At 40.9% G+C, this 21,455-nt stretch overlaps 1 protein-coding gene across 3 annotated transcripts in view; it reads left to right on the top strand.

Moving 5' to 3' along the window:
- ASAP1 (ArfGAP with SH3 domain, ankyrin repeat and PH domain 1) overlaps nucleotides 1–21,455 on the top strand; it is a 366,160-nt gene that overhangs the window by 257,274 nt on the left and 87,431 nt on the right. For all 3 annotated transcript variants that reach the window (XM_064384600.1, XM_064384599.1, XM_064384601.1), the window contains 2 exons: nucleotides 16,495–16,582; nucleotides 19,222–19,270. In XM_064384600.1, the coding sequence (XP_064240670.1) occupies nucleotides 16,495–16,582; nucleotides 19,222–19,270 (137 nt within the window). The remainder of the gene's footprint in view (nucleotides 1–16,494; nucleotides 16,583–19,221; nucleotides 19,271–21,455) is intronic.

The raw sequence follows: 21,455 nt of genomic DNA, 5'->3' as shown, positions 1-21,455 counted from the left end.
CTTCATTTTACAGATGAAGAAACTGAGGCACAAAGAACAGCTATAACTTGGCTAGTAACTGGCAGAATTGAAAGTTCAAACTTGGGTGTCTGTCTGACGTTAGTCCATGTGGCCCTTCTCTCTCTTCCTGCAGAACCCATCATCTTACTAGACTGTAAACACCTCTTAGGCACTTACCTAGTCCTGTTCTTCTTTCTATCATGAGCCTCTCACACAGAACTTGACATGCAGAAGACTCCTAGTACACACTTGTGGCCCAGTCCTTTGTGTAAATGACTACACACATCTTAAAGATTGTTGTCCTCTATGGAACTTGAGCAGTTGCATTGTCTCTGTCCCTTGCCCCGCTGCAGCCCACTTTCCGTGATTCCTCAGAGGAATTCCTCAGAGGTCTTCGATTTCCCTCAAACAGCCCAGCTGAAATTTTTAGCTGTCATGCCAGTTGTGTCCAGCTACCCATCTGATATCAGAAATCCTGCCCACAGACTTAGATCTGTTCGTAATTATGATTGAGGCTATCTAACAATTACTGATTTCTTCAGCAGTCCTTATTTAAGCTTCCATTATGCCATGTTCTGGCCTAGGTATCAAAGATGCATGGATGAAAAATTAGCTAATTTTTACTTTCTTATATTTAATTCCATACACAGTCACCTGTGTATACTAGAGTGAAAATTTCTGATCCTTTGACTATATAGATGGTGTGTTTTTAGTCAAAGAGTTACCATGTTTTTGTTTTGTTTTGTTTGAGACAGGGTCTGGCTCTGTCACCCAGGCTGGAGTGCAGTCGCACCATCTCTGTTTACTGCAACCTCCTCATCCTAGGCCCAAGCCATCTTCCCACCTCAGCCTCTTAAGTGCTGGGAATACAGGTGAACACCATGACGCCCAGCTAATTTTGGTATTTTGTGTAGAGGTGGTATTTTGGTATTTTGCTATGTTGCCCAGGCTGGTCTTGAACTCCTGGGCTTAAGCGTTCCACCCACCTCAGCCTCCCAAAGTGCTGTGATTACAGGCATGAGCCACCGCACCCAGTCAGAGTTACCATGTGTACCCCAAGTCTCCTTGTCTTCTGCTGCACAGCTCTCCCCCTGGATTTGTCAGGGTGTAACAGTCCTCACTAGGCGTTTTGAAAAGTTATATAATGGCTTTACCATGTTGTAATTATTTGCTTTTCTTAGAAATCTGCTGTGAAAGGCATTGCAGAGTGATGGGAGATCATATAGTTGGTGAAGTGAATCAGTGGCACTGCTTAGTAGTTATATGACCTTGGGCAATTTGCTAAAAATAAAATAAATTCCCTTCCCCTTCTTGTTCTTATTCCTGCCGAAACATATTGTTGTGGCCAAGCCAACTGTTTATATGCATTCTTAAATCTCGAATTAACAACAAATATCACATCACCCACATTGTCTAGTGGCTAAGAGAATGGACTGTGGCATCTGTCAGATCTGAGTCTGAATGCCAACTTTGCCATTTATTTTGTGACCTTGAGAAAAGTATTCAACGCATAAAGATTATATGAGGATTCAGTGAGATAACGTGCCATGTGTGGCCATTCTGTTAATAGTTATTATTGCTGTTGCCAATAGTTTATTGAATGTTGCTGACAATACTGAAATCTGTTGACAAGCAGACCCTCCTGCTACAAACATCAGCACTCTCCTGCCCCCAGAGCAGCCTGGAGGGAAATGGCTTACTTCCCTAAGTTCTGATTCCCTCCTGTTGATTTGTGCTATTCTATTTCCCCCTTTTCATTGGCTTTGGCCCAGACCTCTTTTGCTGCCAGTTACATCACTCGTAATCACATTGCTGCTCCCGCAGAAAGGTCTCTAGCCAGTTTTAGCTGGCTTTTCCTGACTTTGCAAACACCATTGATTAGAATTAGGTTGAAAATCAAGGCCAGCAGTTTTCTGAGAAAAACATAAAGTGCTTCAGTGATCTTTGAAAAAGTGGTGAGAAGAACCTTTGTTGTCAGAAAACTTGAGTTGTTTGTTTGGGACACGTGGAAATTTCTTTGGTTTGAAGGCCTTAATCAGTGTCACCTCTGCAAATTGTTCTTATCAAATGGAAGTAGAGGGCCAAGTATGCATTTAGATTAATGGTGCAAATTTTGTTGGCTTGGGCACCCAAACAAGATCTGCTCCAGGGGTGATTCATCTCCCCAGCTTACTATTCTAGGGAGAAATACATTTCTGTGTATACCTGAAAAATTTGCAGCCCATCCTTAGAAGATTTCATTCATAAATTCTTTGCTTTTCATGTATCTGTTAAGATATAAATTTTTTTTTACTTGATATTCAAAGTAATGCAGCACTGTGGAAACCAAATTCAGTGTGAATCTCTGAATTTGCTATAACAATAATAATATTAATGATAGCAACTTCTAACTATGGACCATCTAGTATATTCTAAACACAGTATAAGATGCTTTCATTTCAAAATATCAGTTCTAACAAATATATGACAAACATTTCAGTTAGCCTCAGGCCAGGCAAGGTGGCTCACACCTGAAATCTGCTCACGCCTGTAATACGCTCATGCCTCAGTTTGGGAGGCCAAGACAGGCAATAGCTTGAGCCCAGGAGATTGAGACCAGCCCAGGGAACATAGCAAAACTCCATCTTTACAAAAAAATCCAAAAATTAGCTGGGCATGATGGTGCACACCTGTAGTCCCAGCTACTCAGGAAGCTAAAGTGGGAGAATTGCTTGAACCTAAGAGGTGGAGGCAGCAGTTAGCCAAGATTGTGCCACTGCACTCCAGCCTGAGTGACAGAGCCAGACCCTGTCTCAAGAAAAAAAATTTTAGCCTCAAAACTTAAGTATAAGGTTTATATGAAGCCACTAAACTATTAAAAATTTCTATACTTTCTAATTGTTTGCTTTTTCTAACTAAAAGCATTATAGTATAAATAAATATAATAAAACAAATTACAACAGAAAGTATAAGAATTATAGTTGACATATTACTTTATTGTAGTAATCTTGAAAAATCAATTTCAAAAGTATAAGCAGCTATCCTCTTCAAAAACCCTACTCCCTGAATTTAATAACCACAGTGTCACATTGTTTAAATAATGGGTGTAAAAAGAAAAAGAACTACCATCTATGGAACACTTGGAATGCACTCTGTACTTCATCTTCAAGGTGGCCCTACAGGATAGGCATCACTATCTTCCTTTCTCACCATGCTGGAAGTTCCTAGGAGGTAGGGGTCACATCTTACTCATCTTCGAATTTTTAATACCTAACACATTGCCTGACATGTTCTTAGTGTTCAGTGAACACTTTTCTAATGAGACTGCATTTTATAGATGAAGCTCAGAGAGGTTAAAGCCCATGCCTCAGGGTCATGAAGTTTGTAAATAGCTGGACCAGTTTTTCAGCCTTAAAGCCTATACTCTTTTTACTCTATCATAGGGTTTTTTTTTTTTTTTTTTTTTTCCTCGGGTGCCAGATTGTTGTTAGGTCTTTGAAAGTTTCATGAATAACAGTTCTTTGCAGTGGAACTCTCTACCTTGGCCTTACCTTGAAACTCCTTAAATTAATCATGGGGTCTTAGGGTAGAGAAAGCCGTAAGGGATTCTGGGAAGGGAGAAGGAAGAGTACTAGTCATGAAGATAAAACAAGTGTTCCAAGAATTTATATTTGAATCTGAAAATGCCTAAATAATATGTTACATCTTTTAAATGTCTTCAGATGCCTGTATGATTAACACTTGGAGCAGTTATTAGATTTATAGTCACTTTTTTCTCAATCAGCCAACACCAAAAGTGTTTTTAATAGCACACAGAAGTTCATTAAGGCCTGATGTTTTACTCAAAAAGGTTAAATCCAACTGACCTCTTTAGAGGTTCCACCTCATAGGTAGATAGTGTGTGTGTGTCCACCTGCTTGATAGGCTGATCATTTTAAACAGGGAGATTCAGAGCACATCCTTTTGAGTCCATCTGCAGTTAAATGCCCATTCAGCATCTTATTGTATGTGCATTTTATTAAGCTTCTCAACTTGTATTACTCATCTGTAAAACAGAATAACACTACCTGTTTTCCATGTTGTGAGAATTAAATAAGATGATGCATTTAAAGCTTTGCAGAGCCTGGATCACAGTAAGTGTTCCTAAAACTTAATAGCTGTTGTCATCTCAGTGAGCTGATGTAGGATCACAGCATCCAGAACCCTGGAGTCAGACTGCCTAGGCTTGAATTTCAACCCTGACACTAAATCTCCAGTGAGGATTTTTCATCTAAATAAAATGGAGCTGTTAATAAGGCCTAATTCATAAGTGGTTGTAAAGACTAAATGAGTTTATGATTATAAATTATTAGAACAGAGTGTAGGGCAGAATTAGTCCTCCATAAATGTCAGCTATTATTATTACCACTTCTCTAATGTGTAACTATCTTCATTTTAAACTGTGGTTTATTGGAAATCTTTTTTTTTTTTTTTTCTTTTTTTGATACAGCATTTCCCTTTGTTGCCCAGGCTGGAGTGCAGTGCCACCATCTTGGCTTACTGGGCTCAAGCAATTCTCATGTCACAGTCTCCTGAGTAGCTGGGATGATAGGCATGCGTTGTGATGGCTGGCTAATTTTTAGTATTTTTAGTAGAGACTGGGTTTTGCCATATCGGCCAGGCTGGTCTTGAACTCCTGACTTAAAGTGGCCTCCCAAAGTTCTGGTATTACAGATGTAAGCTGCCGCACCTGGCCATTGGAATTCTTCTGTATTGCTATTTTCATTACTACTCAGTGTACTTTACAGAGCCCGTTTGGGATACCTATTATCTCGTAGAGATTTAATTTCTGCCTGTTAGGGATTAACAGCAGCTCTGTCAGCTTCCATGGCATTTCACTAAAGCAAGAATTGGATGTGTTTCTTCTCCCTTTTCTTTGGCCCTTTGGATCTAAAGTCTGTTGTTTTCTTATCCTATCCAGAGCCCTGAAGATAACATTCAGCTGCCAGGGCTTTAAAAGAAGCACTAAAAGCACATTCAGGAAGCAGGAAGAGACCTGCAAAATGGAGTGCTCTCTTCTTTGCAATGTATTCAATAACCTTGTTTCTGTGACTGGCCTTTGGAGGCTCTCCTGGGCTGTCCCCTGATTCCACATCATTGTCACTGAGAAGAGAGAATGAGAATATTTTTCTTTGCTGAGGGCAAACTTCGGAGCCAGTTAAACCCAGACTCAACCCCCTGAAAAAACTGTAGGACCTTGGATAAGTTACTTAAGCCTTTGGAGCCTTGATTTTCTCAGATATAAAATGAGCATAATTTACTCATTAAAATTTTTGTATTCCTTTCTAGGCTAGGTACTATAGAAGCAGTGATGAATTAGTGGCCCCTATCCTCCTGGAGCTTGTACTAAACAAAGGATAAGTCCCATAAAAGAAGTGAGCAGAAGGTTGTGATGGAAACAAATGGGCAGCTACTTTCATGTGGTCAAGAAAGGCTTTTCTGATCATTTAGCATAAAGCTAGGCAAGGAGAGCCCTGATAGAGGGGGGAAAATAGTCCAAAATCATGAGGCTGGACAGTGTGTTCATGGAAACTGAGAGAGGCCAATAAGGGTGGAAATGATAACACTTTCCTTACCCTCTGTAAAGAGTTCAGAGGTTCAAATAAGACACTCTTTGAAAGCTGTTGCTATCTATGTATTCTAGCTACCAAAAAAAAAAACACATAAAAGGGTGAACTTGAACCAGTATTGTTTTAATTCTGTCTGAATTACTCCTTCCCCTTTTTGAATTATAATTCTGTTTTATGTCTCTTTCAACAGCTTCAGGTAATGCCATTTTTTTCCCCTTCACTTTATGAGCCAGTTCCTCACCTTGCTGTCATTGTGACATTTGTGACATTTTCATTTGTGAAAACTCACTAACATCTCCTCACTTTTTTAAACAAAAGACCAGATGTTAACTTTCCTGAATGAAATTCAAAATGCATCTGCAAGTGGGGCATGGTGGCATGCACCTGTAGTCCAAGGTACTTGGGAGACAGGCCAGTGGATCACTTGAGGCCAGGAGTTCAAGGCTGCAGTGTGCAATGATTGCACCTGCACTCCAGCCTGGACAAAATAGCAAGACCCTGTCTCTGATAAAAGGAATGCAACCACGGGTCCAAAGGCACTGGTGTTGAACCTTCTCCATAGCCATGTTCCCTGGCAAAAGAAATATGCCAGTATAGAAAATGTTATTTGGACATATGACATAAGCTGCACTGTTTGCAAAACTAAGAGTCGCTGTGAAATATCTTTGTCTTGCACGTTGAAAATGCAGAACCTGAAGACATAAATGTCTCCTAGAGGGCTTCCCAAGTTCAAGTTCTATAAAACATAAGTTTAGAAATATATCTGCTAATATCTTACAGGTTATTCTTGAAATAATACATGCAGCAGAGATGTTTACTCTATTTGAATCCTGGTGGAGGGTCTTCTTTTCCCTATTTGAGATACAAGATTAGATATTAGAAGCATCAGTATACAGTTTGTTGCAAATGAAAACTCTTATTACTTGCACCTGAATGAACCATTGCACGTGATGGAAGGGGGCTGTAATTGGCCAAATGAATCCAATGACTGATCCCTTATGGGACATGAGAATCTCCTGGTTCCTCAGTGATTCTGATTTAACTGATCTAGCCATGAAGCCCAAATACTGCTAATCAGATAACTTCAACTTCGGCCAGAGCAGAGACCCTCTGAGCCCTTCCACCATTGTTTGCTACTGTTACTATATAGAGGGGCTAGAATGGAGTTGTGTTACTCAGAAATCTGCAGCCAATGACAGTAATATTTGTCAACTTTGTGAGCTGGATTGTGGGCCTCAGTTAGAACTTAGCCAGTTTGAAGTCTAATTCTTATCACCTCTTCTTTATTCTAGTTCAGTGCCCTTTTAATAAATGAAACAGTAAAGTCAGAGCAATGGACAGGTCTAAACTTCTTGCAAGGCCAGATGTTTGTTAAAACACTTAGTATTTTAAGTCCCCAGAATTACTGAGTTTTTTCACTACTCTTCTGGTTCTCCTCTATGTGCCTGGAGTCCCTCTGTTAGCAGGCTCTGTGTCATCACATTCACCAGGGTTGTGTCCCCTAGACTTCTCTGTTTCTTCTGATGCTATCTATTGCCCATGCCCATTCAGTTTACTCCCCTAGAACCTCCACCTTAGATAAGATCTGATGTTCTGTTTGAGCCTTAATGACTTAATGGGAAACTCTCCCAGAGATGATTGCATTTTAACAGGGAATACTGCCTTAATCTAAAGGGAAATGGATAATAATAGAATTTTATGTATCAGCTATGTGGACACCATCAGAGGAGGTATTTTTGGAAGAATTGGTAATTTTAAAGATAGTTGTCCAGGTGCAGTGGTTCACACCTGTAATCCCAACACTTTGGGAGGCCGAGGAAGGAGGATCACTTGAGTCTAGGAGTTTGAGACCAGCCTGGGCATCATACTGAGACCTTGTCTCTACCAAAAAAAAAAAAAAAAAATTAACTGGGTGTGGTGTCACCTGTCTGTAACCCCAGCTACTCAGGAGGCTGAGGCAGGAGGATTGCTTGAAACCAGGAGGTCCAGGCTGCAGTGATCCATGACTGTGCCATTGTACTCAGCCTGGGTGACAGAGCAAGACCCTGTCTCAATAAAATAGGTGACATTTATTGAGCACTCACTATATGCTAGGCACTTTACATATGTTCTTTTTTAACTTTGATAACACCTTCACAAGGAAGTAGGTGTTAATCCCCTTTTTAGTGGGAAGAAGCCTGAAAGTCACATTAAGTGCTAAAGCCAGCTATGCACCCAAGAAGGTAAAGTCCAGAGCCTTTGCTGCCTCCCACTTGGAAATAGAGCACCAGACATTTGTCATGCATTGCCTAGTTCTTTATTGCAGCAGAGATAGCATTGTTTTCCCTTGTGGTGGTGAGATAGCTTGAGACTCAGAAGAGCTAAGATACTTGCTTAGCTCTAAGATACTTGCTGTCCCACCCTTGGTGACAGAATGAGACCCTGCCTCAAAAAAAAAAAAAAAAGTTTAACGTAATGTTCTGCTGTTACTAGCTGTGACCTGAAGGCAGAGTTAACTTAACCTTTTGGTGCCTTATTTTCCTCATCTGTCAAGTAGTAAAATAGTGGTATTTAGTTTTAGGGTGATTGTGAGAATTAAGTGAGCAAGTATATGTAAGACGTATGGCACGGGGCCCAGCATGAGTAAATGCTGTGTTCTCATCAACATGATGATTCCCTCGCTTTAAAGACTGCCCTTTCTGTGTGAGGATAATACAAGTCTCAAACACATTTTTGTCTCAGCCACTCACTGCCCATTTTTTTTTATAAAATGCGATGAGAATACTTTATTAAAAACATAAATTAAGGGCCTGGCACGGCGGCTTATGCTTAATCCCAGCACTTTGGGAGGCCGAGGGGCGTGGATCACGAGGACACGAGTTTAAGACCAGCCTGGCCAACATGGTGAAACCCCATCTCTGTTAAAAATACAAAAAATTAGCTGGGTTTGATGGCACAGGTGCCTGTAATCCCAGCTACTCGGGAGGCTGAGGCAGGAGAATCGCTTGAACCCAGGAGGCGGGAGGCGAAGGTTGCAGTGAGCTGAGATCATGTCAATGCACTCCAGTCTGCATGACAGAGTGAGACTCCATCTCAAAAAATATATACATACTATAGCTCAGATGTTTTACTATCAAATTCATGCATTTTATACAAATATTCCAAATCTGAAGGTTTTTGTTTTATGTACCCTTGTGGGATAACATGATGTAAAGTGGCTATTGTAGCTAAATAGGAAATGTGAATTTAAAAATTCTTCTTGTATTGGCCCAAACTCTATATACTAGCAAATAGTAGGTACTCAATAAATATTTGCAGAAATGCCTACATGGATGACTATCTAGCGCATTCATTGGATGCAGCAACATCAGCCCCATGTCTTAGCGGGAGCCCCCAATAAGCTCTTTTTTTCTATTTGCATTGTAGCATTGATTGTTTAATGTTGATTTGAGTGGAATATTCTCTCAAAAGTAAGGTAACAGCTTCCTTGCTACAATGAAAGACATTTTCTTGGAGTGCTCCATTTTCAAATATTTCTTTCTCACATATACATAAATTCTGCCAACTGGAAATGAGTCCCTTTATTAAAATGGTTGAGAGATACAGTGATAAATGTTTGGCAAAGAAATAAAGTGGTTGGGAGGGTTAAGGGAATTCAGTCATCCACTCTCTGGAACGGATTACTTCAGTTAGATAATCTCTACTTATATCTTCTTTGTCTGAAGGATCACACAAGGGTTGGGAGAGCCTGAGCTGTGGCTACACAGTAGTAAGTTTGGAATTTGGAACATGTGTCTGGAGGGAAAATGAGGGAACTGGCCATTTAAGGGCAGTAAGAACCTGAAAAGGCAAAACAGTAAAGCTATATTTTGACTGACTTTATAAGTTTTCCAAGGGCTTGGCCTGATAGGGAAACACTGTGATAAGTGAGAAGAGATTTGTTCAGAATTTAGCTTTGCCTTTTACTTTTTGCAAAACATAGGTTAGTTTACTGAATCCTTGGTTACTTCATTTATGAAATGGCTTTAGGAACAGTACCTAAGTCACAGAGTCATTGCAAAAATTAAATAATAGATATAATGTACCTGGCAGTTTAGGTGCTCAGTTTTTAAAAAAAAAAAAAAAAAAACCTGTTGCCTTTTATCTTTTTGGAAGGCCAAAAGCTAATAGTCTTGATTGCTAAAATTCTGGAGATAAGATATCTCTGCAGTGGTAGGTGTTCAGCATGTACCTTAATTTCTTGCCAGGGTTTTGTTGTGGTTGTTGATTGTGTGCCAAAAATATATGTCCCTGTAGGGGACAGTAGGTGTCTAAAAAAGTATTGATTGAATGAAAACTTTGAAAGTGACCATAATGGTCTGAGCAGCTCTGTTTTTAGGCACTAGCATAGGAAGTAAAGAGAGCTTTGTCATTTTATTTCCACATGTCAGCTTCATCTTGGCTGGGTGAGGCCTATTTTCCAAGTATTAATGATGTTCACTTCTTATTTGTAAAGCAGAGCAATTCAGTATGATGATGGGAGGAAATAATTTCATTTCTGGGTACTAATTCCGGTAGCAGCTGTTTTCTGCTAAGTGAGAAATACGCCTGTGCTAACAACTTTACCCTTCCAGCAAAAACGCTGGAACCGTGGCGCATGCTAAGATATTTAAAGACAAATGTGTGGTGTTTATTTTCTTTTAGGAAACACAGACACATTAATTGGAATTGGTTCATTCTGTTTCTGCATGCATTTCTACTTACATGTTTGATGATTTTCCTAGCTGAACGGCCACTTTGTATTATGTCAGATATCTTCATCACTTCTCTTCATAAAATATACCCAGAGCTTCCCTGGTTTAAACATTTTCAAAAAAAAACTTAAATAGGTTTGCCTTTTGTCTGAAGGTGTGTGGGGGAGGGGTATGTAAAATGAAGTCATCTGTGTATATTGTTAATTGGGAAAAATGGTTTACAAAACAGTATATACAAGTTGAACCAACGTATGTCCAGAAAAAAACCCACACATCTCACGTATACATCTTGGTAAAATTAAGGTATTAACAATATTTATTGCTGCATGTAAAAGTGAGATTAACAACTAATGTTTGGTTTCTTCTTTGCACTATCTGTGTCTCATTTTCTTCTATGAATATGTCTTATTTTAATGAGAATTAAAACCTGTAAAAGGACAAGCCTCAGAGTCTGAACGAACAGAGTTGTAGAATCTTCATTTTTGAAAAGTGTCATAACTGTATTTGGAGAAGCTCTTGTAGCTTTTCAAAGAGATGCTGCTCAAGAGAGCCTTCAGGAGCCATGTGTCCCTCCCTCTAATCACCATTCAAAAGGTTCCTAGACTGAGTAATTCACATACTAGGGTAAAGGTTACTTGTGGAATGATGCATTAAAAGTCTCCCTTTCTAGCTGTCTTAAGCCTCTGGCTACCAGCATCACTACTATAAGGTAGCTCTAATTCAGGCCCTCCTCATTTCGTTGCTTATCTTCCTTACTCTCTCAGCTTCTCTCTACCTCCTCTACCTCTCCCACCAAGTACCCCTGTGAAATACAGGTCACTCCACTTATTAGCTTCCTCCAGTAGATTGCCAGGGTCATGGGTGGGAATGTGAGTTTCTTAGTGCCACATGCAGAGTCTCCCTTCTTGTGTGCTCATCATCACTTCCTGTAGCTTGTCCTCTCCTATGCCCCAGGCCTTTGGACTTGCTCCTCACGCTTCCCAGTTTGTCCATTCTCCTTCCTCCAAGTCCTCTCTAGAAAGTTGAGGCTGCCTGTGTGGAGCCTTGCCTACATCCTTGATGCACACCCTTGAGCTTAGGTCCCTGGGCCCCGTACCTAGTCAGGTCAGTTTCCATAGATGCTTGATGGCACAGACCGTGTGTTTTTCAGATGTGCTTGGAATGTGGTAGAGGCTTGATAAATCTATGATGAATGAGTAAGTAGGAATTCAAACTAGGAATTCAAAGTGACTTCTAAAATTTCTCTTTTTCCCAATTATGAAAGTAAGTAGAGGAGAATCAAATAACCCGAGAAGATATTAAAACAGAAGTTAATCCTTGGAGCTTTTGCTTTATTGACTTCTAGCCCTTACTGTAACCAGGAGGAAATGTTCTTGTGTGCTGGGCATCCAGCTGTTATTCCCCGAGCTATATCAGATTACTTTCTTTCCAAACTGGACTGCAGAGCGAACGCAGAAGAGAATGAGTTGGGGCTCTGACCCATGCAAACTATTTCCTTATTGGGAGAGCTTAGGAATGTTACTTAACCTCTCTGTGCCTTCATTTCTTCACTTAGTAAAAGAAACTAAAAAGACTTCCCTCACAGGTAGTACGTGAGATAGCATATGACATAAGATGCCTGGAATGTAGTCATTCATTTAGTAAATATTTATTGAGGGTTGGACATGGTGGTTCATGGCTATAATCCCAGCACTTTGGGAGGCCGAGGCAGGAGGATCACTTGAGGCCAGGAGTTTAAACCAGCTTGGGGAAGAAAGCAAGACCCCGTCTCTAAAAAAAACTTAAAAATTAGTCATGGTGAGGTGTACCTGTAGTCCCTGCTACTTGGGAGGCTGAGGCAGGAGGATGCCTTGAGCCCAGGAGTTCAAGGCTGAAGTGAGCCATGACTGCACCACTGCATTCCACCCTGGGCAACAGAGTGAGATCGTGTCTCTAAAAAAACCATATATGTTTAATTAGCCTCATGTGGCATGCACACATAGTACCAGTTACTAGGAAGGCCAAGGTAGAACAATGGCTTGAGTCTGGGAGGTCAAGTCTGCTGTGAGCCGTGATCTTGCTAGTACCTGATGTGTGCCAGGCACATTTTAATGAGAAAAAATGTGTGTGCCCTTAGTGGAAAGGAAGACAGGAAGCAAATAAGGAGTGATAAGAGCCAGAAAGAAAGTACAGCAGGGTGTACAAGAATGGAACATCATGGGGAGGTGGTCAGGCCAGGCACCGCCCCCTCTGAGGAGGTGCTGATTGATGAGAATCCTGCAAGAAGTAAGCAGGGCCTGCAGTAATGTGTGAGCAGCAGGAGGGACCAGTGCCCCTCCTCAGCCAAAGGAACAACTCAGAGTGACAGGAGCTGAGTGTGAGAAGGGGGCCTGCTGTTGGTGCCTAGAGGTCATGGCGCAGATGTGTGCTGATTCTGAGCAGGATAGGAATCAACAGCAAGGAGTCAGTAGATACATAGATGTTTCCAGAGTTTCTCTTCTGTTTTGCTTTCTTTTTTCTCTCCTTTACTTAAACAATATGAAAGCATTTCCTAAACTGTTCTACTGTGGTATGGCCCAGAGTAAATCATTTAGTTTTACTTTTAGTCTGCTGAAATCCCAGGAAAGATTATACCATCTCTAATCAATATACCTATAAATTAGTACTAAATGTCAAGAAAGTGCCTTGAAATTTTGGAAAGTTATGCAAACATCTGGTGTTCCAATTATTACTCTAGTGATTTCCATGCTTCAAATGCCTTGGTCCTTCAACTTTTGTGGAACATACCACTCATCTCTGGTATTCATGGGCTCAGCACTGGGTATGTCAGCTGCTTAGACAGTCAAAAATTGTGCATACTTGGCTCCTCAAAGTCACCTTTGGGATGATGGCTTTGTCAGATGCCTCACTGGCAGCTCAGTTTGGAGAAGAACACTCTGTGTAGGCAGGTTGTTCCTGTGTCAAACGCAGTTCATGTTAACATAGCAAAAGTCAGTCTAGTAGATTTGACCAACTTCTAAGAGAATAAACATCATACATCATCACCATTGAAGTTGTGGGTCAATCATGGAGTGACTTAAACTGTGTAAATTCCTTATCAGCAAAATACTTTGAAATATTCCATGCTTAGAAATGAGAGGTGAGGAGAGAAAGAGCAGAAAAGATTAACTATTGGGTACTGAGCTTAATACCTGGGAGATAAAGTAATATGTACAACAAACCCCTGTGACACATGCTTACCTATGTAACAAACATTCACATGTATTCCCAAACCTAAAAGTTTTTTGTTTGTTTGTTTGTTTGTTTTTAAAAGAAAGAAAGGAGAGCTGAGGTCTGAGGCCAGCATGGTGCCTCATGCATGCAATCCCAGCACTTTGGAAGGCTGAAGCAGAGATTACTTGAGCTTGGGAGTTTAAGAGCCGCCTAGGCAACATGGCGAGACTCTGTCTCCACAAAAAATACCAAAAAAAAAATTAGCCAAGTGTGATGATGTGCGTCCATAGTCGTAGCTACTTGGGAGGCTGAAGTGGGGGAATCACTTGAGCCCAGGAGGTTGAGACTGCAGTGATCCATGATCACCCCACTGCACTCCAGCCTGGCTGACAGAACAAGATCCCTATCAAAGAAAAAAAAAAAAACCAGAGAGAGAGAAAGAAGTGAGAGGTGAATAGTGTTGTTTAACTTGCCTGAATGCAGTTAATACTCAGCTGAGTGTATTTTTTTTTTAAGATTTCATATTTCTTGGTTATATCTGTTGGTAAGATTGTTCAGAAACACCGGAGAAACCTAGATTTTGGGAGAATAAAAAAAATAAAGTTAACCTTCTGTCACGTTCAAATGTGAATAGTGTCTAAAAATTATTAAATTTTTCTTTTTTTTTTCTTTTGAGACAGTCTTGCTTGGCTCGCTGCAGCATCCACCTTTCCAGCTCATGCGATTCTCTTGCCTCAGCCTCCTGAGTAGCTGGAATTACAGGCATGCAACACCATGCTTAGCTAAATTTGGTATTTTTAGTAGAGACAGGGTTTTGCCACATTGGCCAGGCTGGTCTCAAACCCCTGCCCTCAAGTGATCCACCTGCCTCAGCCTCCCAAAGTGCTGGGATTACAGGCATGAGCCACTGTGCCTGACCAGCTTAAAAATCATTAAATTTTTCAAAGGCAGTTCTTCTCTACTTAAGAAACCTGAAACCTCTTGTTATGCATAATCAACTTAAGCTTGGGAAGTTCTTCCTTATGTCTTGTGCAAATCTTCTTCTACAATTTGAGTACATTTCTTTTCATCTGAGCTAATGGAAAACAGCTGCCCAACCTTCCCGATAACAACCTTCTTATACTTGAAGATGGTCATTAAGTCACCCCCTAGCTTTCCCTCCTCTATACTAAGTAATGCCTCTTACTCATTTTCAGAGTTTCTATTTTCCGCCGTTTTAATCATCTCTTGATCTCCCCAAACTTTTCTGCATCCTTCTTTAAATGCAGGTTCCAAATTGGAACATAATTTCGTAGCAAGAGTTCTCACCATTAACTGGGTCACTACCTTTTCAGGTGGTTATATGTTATTGTCATTTATATGAGAAAGTCAGCAATTTTATCAATGTCCAAAAAGATGAGATGTAAAACTAAGTTCTTTTTACAGTGTGCTGAGCCTGCTTTGTGGCTACAGATTCTGATTTTGGAGTCTGAGGCCTTTAGCAACTCAAACTTCAGCTGTTTTCTAAGAAAAATTTGCAGACCCACAAGCTCCTGCTCCCCTTCTAGGTTTGTTGACAAGTTCTGGAGTACAGGAATCTTCCCAAGCACTGTTTCCTCTTAGGCAAAATTCTCTTGTACTTGACTTCTGGTTCCATTTCTAAATCAAAGGTACATGCATTGAACACAGAATCCCCTGGGTCTCCCACTTCTTCTCACAAAGCAGTTTGCTTTGGAACAGATAGATATGGGACAAAGGGCATTGTTTTCTATGTCTAATGTCATTGAAATCACAGAGGGAGAAAGATCTTGAAAATTGTCCAGAGAGCACAGGAAGGTAAACAGAAATGTTTAATGCCTATTATTTAGGAGAGGTGGCAGTGTGTCATTGAAGTTGTCTTGATTGTATGCCATCTCTGCTATTTCAGACTTTGATTGGCTCACTGATGTGTCTTGTCTCTAACTCCCTCCCCCTCTCTTTTCCCTAAAAGTTGTAATTCCTCAGCTGGAGATGCACCTGGTACTAGGATGTTGAGAATCACAGCTCTCAGTTGAGACAGGAATATAGGTCCAACTAAAGAGTTTTATTGCTTATTTCTGCAGGCTTCTCAAGTTTGAGCACAGCCCAGCCCAGGTACTCAAACATTTCATTCCTTGGTCAGCTTCTGCAGGAAGGAGGAATCCTAGCCATTGTCCAGCATGTGACCTTGGACATGGACAGGCAGGAGAGTGTTTTGCCCAGTGTTAATATGTGGCAAGACTTCCTAAGTTAGCATGACTATCTGGATACTGTAGGGTCTGTTTTATATGTGTGACCAAGAGATTTCCTGATAAGTTATATTAAATCCTTCTCAGATTTTCCCTCTCCCCAGATATTGGGGTTCATTAAGCATTGCCTCACAGGTAGTAATTGTCATTGTACTTCTGAGAGAAGCAATGGAAATTTTGCATGACAACCAAAATTTGTTGAATCCATGGATATCTGGGATATCAGTTTGGGGATGATTAATTACTGGGATCATTTTGAATGAATAAATGCAATGTAGCTTGGCTACATTTCACAGTAAGATACAGTGTTAAAAGTGCCAGCTGTTTGTGCTTAGGTATGTGTAGGTTCCAGAAAGGTGCATTTCCGTGGATCATGCCCACTGTTCACTGGAAGTAAGGTGAATTATTTTTTATTCCATTCTGAAAAATCAGCAGGATATTTATGCACAGTTTAAAGACATTTAGTAGGACACCTAATTTTTTTCCCCATCTTTAATGAGATTCAGAATTCAAATGGGATAAATAAAACTTTACTAAATTTACCAGCTTATATTTGAGGGCAGAAACTTACAGATCTGATGTCTTCTTGCAGTAAACTTTGAACAGTGCTCAGGTGTCTGTTTCTTTGTTGCTGAAAATATGTTTTTGTACCACTGAGCAGCCCTTGTGAACTGCATACCTGCCCTGCAGGGCACTGAGCCTGCAGACAAGACAGTAGAGCTGCATATAACTTCTCCATTTTCCCTTTTTTTCCAGTCTAACAGGCAACCAGCTAAGTTGAACCTTCTCACCTGCCAAGTAAAACCTAATGCCGAAGACAAAAAATCTTTTGACCTGATATCACGTGAGTCCTTTTTCTCTTTCTGAGTTGGTTATTGTGGCTTCTAACACCTGCACATTTTCATTCTCCAGGTATTTAAACAGCAGCTTTTCCAAGCAGGGCTTCTCAGAGTTGACATTTGAACAGGTTCTTGTTATTCCTGCATGTGCAGTTCTGGAAAGATGCCCCAGGTCTCTGAATTTCCACTGAGCCCACCTGCAGTTGACAAGGCATAGCAGTGTCAGATCTGACCAGCAATAGAATAGAATCTAGTATTTGTACATTGAACTAGACCAGTGCTTGACTGTGAGTACACAGCTTTATCCCCTTAGAAAGATGTTTCTAAGTATATTCCCATTTCTCTCTTAGATCTACTGAATCACAGTTGTTGGTATAAGGCCCAGACATAGTTTAAACAAACAAACAAAAAAGGCCCCTAGGTGATTGTAATGTGCACCTGTGGTTAAGAAGCACTGATGTAGACTTGGGAATACAGGTATGCCAATATATATGTACAATGAATTTGCCCAGAGTTATATCCCTGCAAAATCTGGCTCTTAAAGGAAGAATCATTTCTTTGCTTCCAAGCAGAATTGCCTTCAACCTGTGTGAATTGATGGCACTGCACCCTATCACTTTCCTACTTCATGGTTCAGAGTTTGTTTTTCTCTTGTGATGAGAAAGCATAATGAGCTACCCACCCCACAGCCTGTAGCCTGTGCTCTCACAGTGTGTAGAAAGTTGGGGGAAGATGTTTTTCCTCTAGGCTAGCTCCCACGGGTATGCTTATCGACCCACACAGTAGCTGAGAGGACCTCTCTTTCTAAAGAGAGGATGACTGTGCCAGTGAAGTGACTCTCATGAATATCCTAAAATCCTGCAACACTCATCTTAAATATCCCTCCTTCTCTGTCACAGCCCAGCAAGGCAGGCCAGCAGCCAAAGTGGACGATCTGTGTATAGAAGCACAGAAATATTTTCCTGACCTTTGAAACCCTTTTGATGCAATTGTGTGAATGGAAGCTCAGAAGGAGTCCTGACCCAAAAGATGGAATCAGTCATGAGGCTCTTTAGATGTAGTGTAAGCTGTATTCTGCAGCATCTGTGTGAAGTTTAGATTCCCTGTGATTTTCAGGACCAAGAGATTTCTTGGGTTATTGGTAAGAAAGAAATATGAAAATTTGGAATTATTTTATGACTTCAAAAAGCCAAGAACCCCTAGTTATGAGAATATATAGGTTATTAATAATAGTTGTCACTTACAGAGCATCTGTTACATGCCAAATGGGAAAAAAAAAGCATTATTGCTAATCCTCACAAAAGCCTTATCTGTTAAATACATTATTGCTAATCCTCACAAAAGCCTTATCAGTTTTCCATTTACAGAAGAACAAACTGAGACTCCAAGAGGTTCAGTGAGCTACACAAGGTCACACAGCAATAAAGCAGAGACCCAACCAAGGCTCTCAGGCACTGCCACCATGGCATGTTCTTTATTGTTTTGTTTTGGTTTTTGTTTGTTTTTGAGACAGGGTCTCACTCTGTCACCGAGGCTGGAGTCCAGTGGTGGCAACCACAGCTCACTGCAGCTTCAGCCTCCCGGGCTTAAGTGATCCTTCTCCTTTCAGCCTCCCAAATAGCTGGGACCACAGGTGCGTGCCACCGTACCTGGCTAATTTTTAATTTTTTGGTGGAGGCAGGGTCTCCCTATGTTGCTGAAGCTGGTCTTGAACTCCTAGGCTTAGGCAGTTCTCCTGCCTCGGCCTCCCAAAGTGTTGGGATTACAGCCATGAGCATGGTGTGTTCTTTGTCTCTCTCTCCAGGGGAGATGAAGAGTATAAATGCCTAGCCTGTCACACCGGAAGTGCTCAGGATGTATTAGTTTGACCTGAATATGTTGAAGCTTTCTTGAAATCCTGAATGTTAAGAAAGAGCTTCCCTCATGTACACCTGCCCAAAGTATCCAAGTTAGGGCACACCTTTCCTTACCTGGATAGCAGAGATTGAGCCCTTCTTCCTGCAACCTGATTCATCCAGAGAGTAGCCCCAACATCTGGGGCACAAATATGCCTAGTGTTGGTGGTGTTGGGGCTACTCTGTATGTAAGTCAAGACCAATGGAGGACAGTAAATGTATCATTTCTGAAAAGGAGATTTAAAAGAAAACAAAAGAAAGAAAGCACAGTAACAGTTGAATTGAAAATGAAACAGAAAATGCTAAATTAGCTGGCACTCTCCAGTTTATCAGGAAAACCCATTTGGATCAAATAGGACCTTCCCCTCTCCTCACTGTTTATTCAGAAGCGGTGCCAGATGTTTGCATGTTATTTGTGGTTATTTTATTGTATTCTTGTTGCACTTAAGAAAAATAATCTTGACAGAATAAATCATGTAGCTATTTTATTGCTGTGTGACCTTGTATAAGTCACTGAACCTTTTGGATCCTCAGTTTTTTCATCTGTAAAATGAGACACAGAAAAGGCTTTTGTGAAGATTAGCAATAATATACACAAGGCACCTGGCTGATACTGCTGTAAAACTAAAGTAACATTAAAATCCTACTTTTACTGGGTTTTTTTTTTTTTCCAGGAACTTAAATTTGTGTTATACCTGAAAGAACCCTGCTTCTCATGGTTTCACTTATTTTTCTTTTTTTTCTTTTAGATAATAGAACATATCACTTTCAGGCAGAAGATGAGCAGGACTATGTAGCGTAAGTAGTTTTGAAATAATGGTGCCATGCCTTGGATTGAAAAAGCACCTCTCTCTTTACAATGTACATCAACATTTTCCTTTCATTTATAAGAACTTCTCCTGGTGGCTCCGTGCTTCTTTCTCACCCGTGGGCTGTCACATGCTGCTCTCCTCTCTGTCTGTGGTTCTCCCTCCTGTCTACTCAGTAAGTTCTGGTACCTCTGGCAAGATTCTGCTTTAGCCCCACCCTCTCTGGGGTTATTGCTCCCTACTCTCTGCCCATGGCTTCTTCATACCCCTCTGTAATCCTCTGGTGCATGTCTGCAGCCCCATAGAGACCAAGAGCTTTTTGAGGGCAAGACTGTGCCTTATGCATGTTTTAATCACATTCCTTGCCCTCAGGAGAGGCCTTTGCTCAGTTTTTGGTGGCTAAACATATCAGCCAGCCTATCTGGACACTTGACCGTTACTGTTAAGAGAAGCAGGAGAGCCGGGTTCTGAAAGAAGGAACACTGGCAGGTGCTTTTCACTGGGGTAGACAGTCAATTAAAGGGAACCTGATAAAGTGGCCAGGACCAGGTTTGGTATCACTGGAGTCCTGAACTAACCTGACCAGGTATGCAACCTTAGACAGTCCCTGGCCCCTTTTTTAAAACACTATCCCTGGTCCTGAGCCGTCTTTGTGCCATCTTCTTTCTTATAGCCTAGACTGAAAAAGGCAGTGTGTGATTATTTCAAATCTCAGCTGCTTGGGAGAGGGATGTTTTTGTTAAAGTGGGCTATTGGTGTTCACTTTTTTTTTTTTTTCCTAATGAGTACTTGGGGTAATTTGGACCGCGTTTCATAAACTGTCAAACTTCCTGTCCCATCAGTGGCACACAATAAATGCTATGTTCCTCTCTTATTTCTTTCCTCTTTTATTTCTGGAGGGGCACAGAATTCTTCTTATGCCCTTTTTGCCTTACACTCACCTCTTTTCTCTCTTCCACTTGCTTACTTGCTTTTGCTATTGCTCATACACACACAGTCTTCTCTGGGGAATTTTACTCTTTTCCCATTTCAAAGAAGAAATGATAAAGGATCAGAAAGAGAATAGAACATGGGTAGAAAAGATACAGAGATGGAAGGAACAGGGTGGGGAAAGAAAGCTGAGAGAGAAAGTAGAGAGACAAAGGAAAAGAAGGAGAAAGGTCTAATTAGCTATTCATTATTTGAATATTTAATGAATGCCAGCTGTATGACAAGACTATGCAAAGCCTTGAGAATACATGAAATTAGATGGAGCCCCTGCCCTGAAGGAACTGCATCTCTACTGAAGGAGGCTGTCAGTGTGATATAGTGCAGGTGCTAAGTGTAAGGAGAGGAGGCCATGAGCTGAAGGAGCAGACTCAGGGCACACACCGTCATAGCTTCCTGGGGTTGTTGCTCAGAGATGACTTCCTAGAGGAAGGTAAGCCTGAGCTGGTTCACAAACTTAGGGGAAGGTTGTAAGTACTCTACACTCCAGGTAGGAGGCTCTGATGACTCAGAAGCAGGAGGATGGAATAGGAAGGAAGTGATTGATGACTTGGTGTTACAGGTATAGAGCTGGTGGACTAGAAGGTGACTAGAAGTCAAATGAGAAAGGAAGAAGTCAGAGGGCTTTCCTTCCACCCACAGATTCAGGGAGAGGTACTGTTTATAATGAAAATAATAATATTTATTGAGATGTTACTTCTTACTAATCCTTACAGCCCTGACTTTTGTCCCTAGTTTGCAAATGAGGAAACAGAGGCACAAGATGCCCATGGTAACAGTCCTAGTAAGCTAGGATTTGAACCCAGACAGGATTCCACGGTCACCTTGGAATATTGTTTCTCCTTCTCTGATTTCATTCTCTCTCCTCGTTTCCCTTTCTCAGAACCTTAAGTGGAACACAGGTGAGTAATTTGGGTGAGGCAGGGAACACAACCACTTTCTCTTTGTTCCCTTGTGACTCAAACTCAGGCCTTTAGTATTTTATTTACTCTTAGGACTTACAGGTAATTCAGTCCCAGTTTTGTTAGATACTGGTTTCCTGCCAATGAGGTTTAACATTTTTCAGTAAAAGAATTACTTGGCTCATCTTGAAGCTGTACGTTTGCACTTTGCAGTTTTGTTTTGTTTTTGAAACAAAGTCTCACTCTGTCACACACACTGGAGTGCAGTGGCGTGATTATAGCTCA

The sequence above is a fragment of the Aotus nancymaae genome, unplaced genomic scaffold (genome assembly GCF_030222135.1).
Source record: "Aotus nancymaae isolate 86718 unplaced genomic scaffold, 86718_ANA_hifiasm-v0.15.2.pri h1tg000036l, whole genome shotgun sequence".
Lineage (NCBI taxonomy): Eukaryota > Metazoa > Chordata > Mammalia > Primates > Aotidae > Aotus > Aotus nancymaae.
Note: the sequence above shows the minus strand (reverse complement) of the source record. Positions and strands in the feature narration are given on the sequence as shown.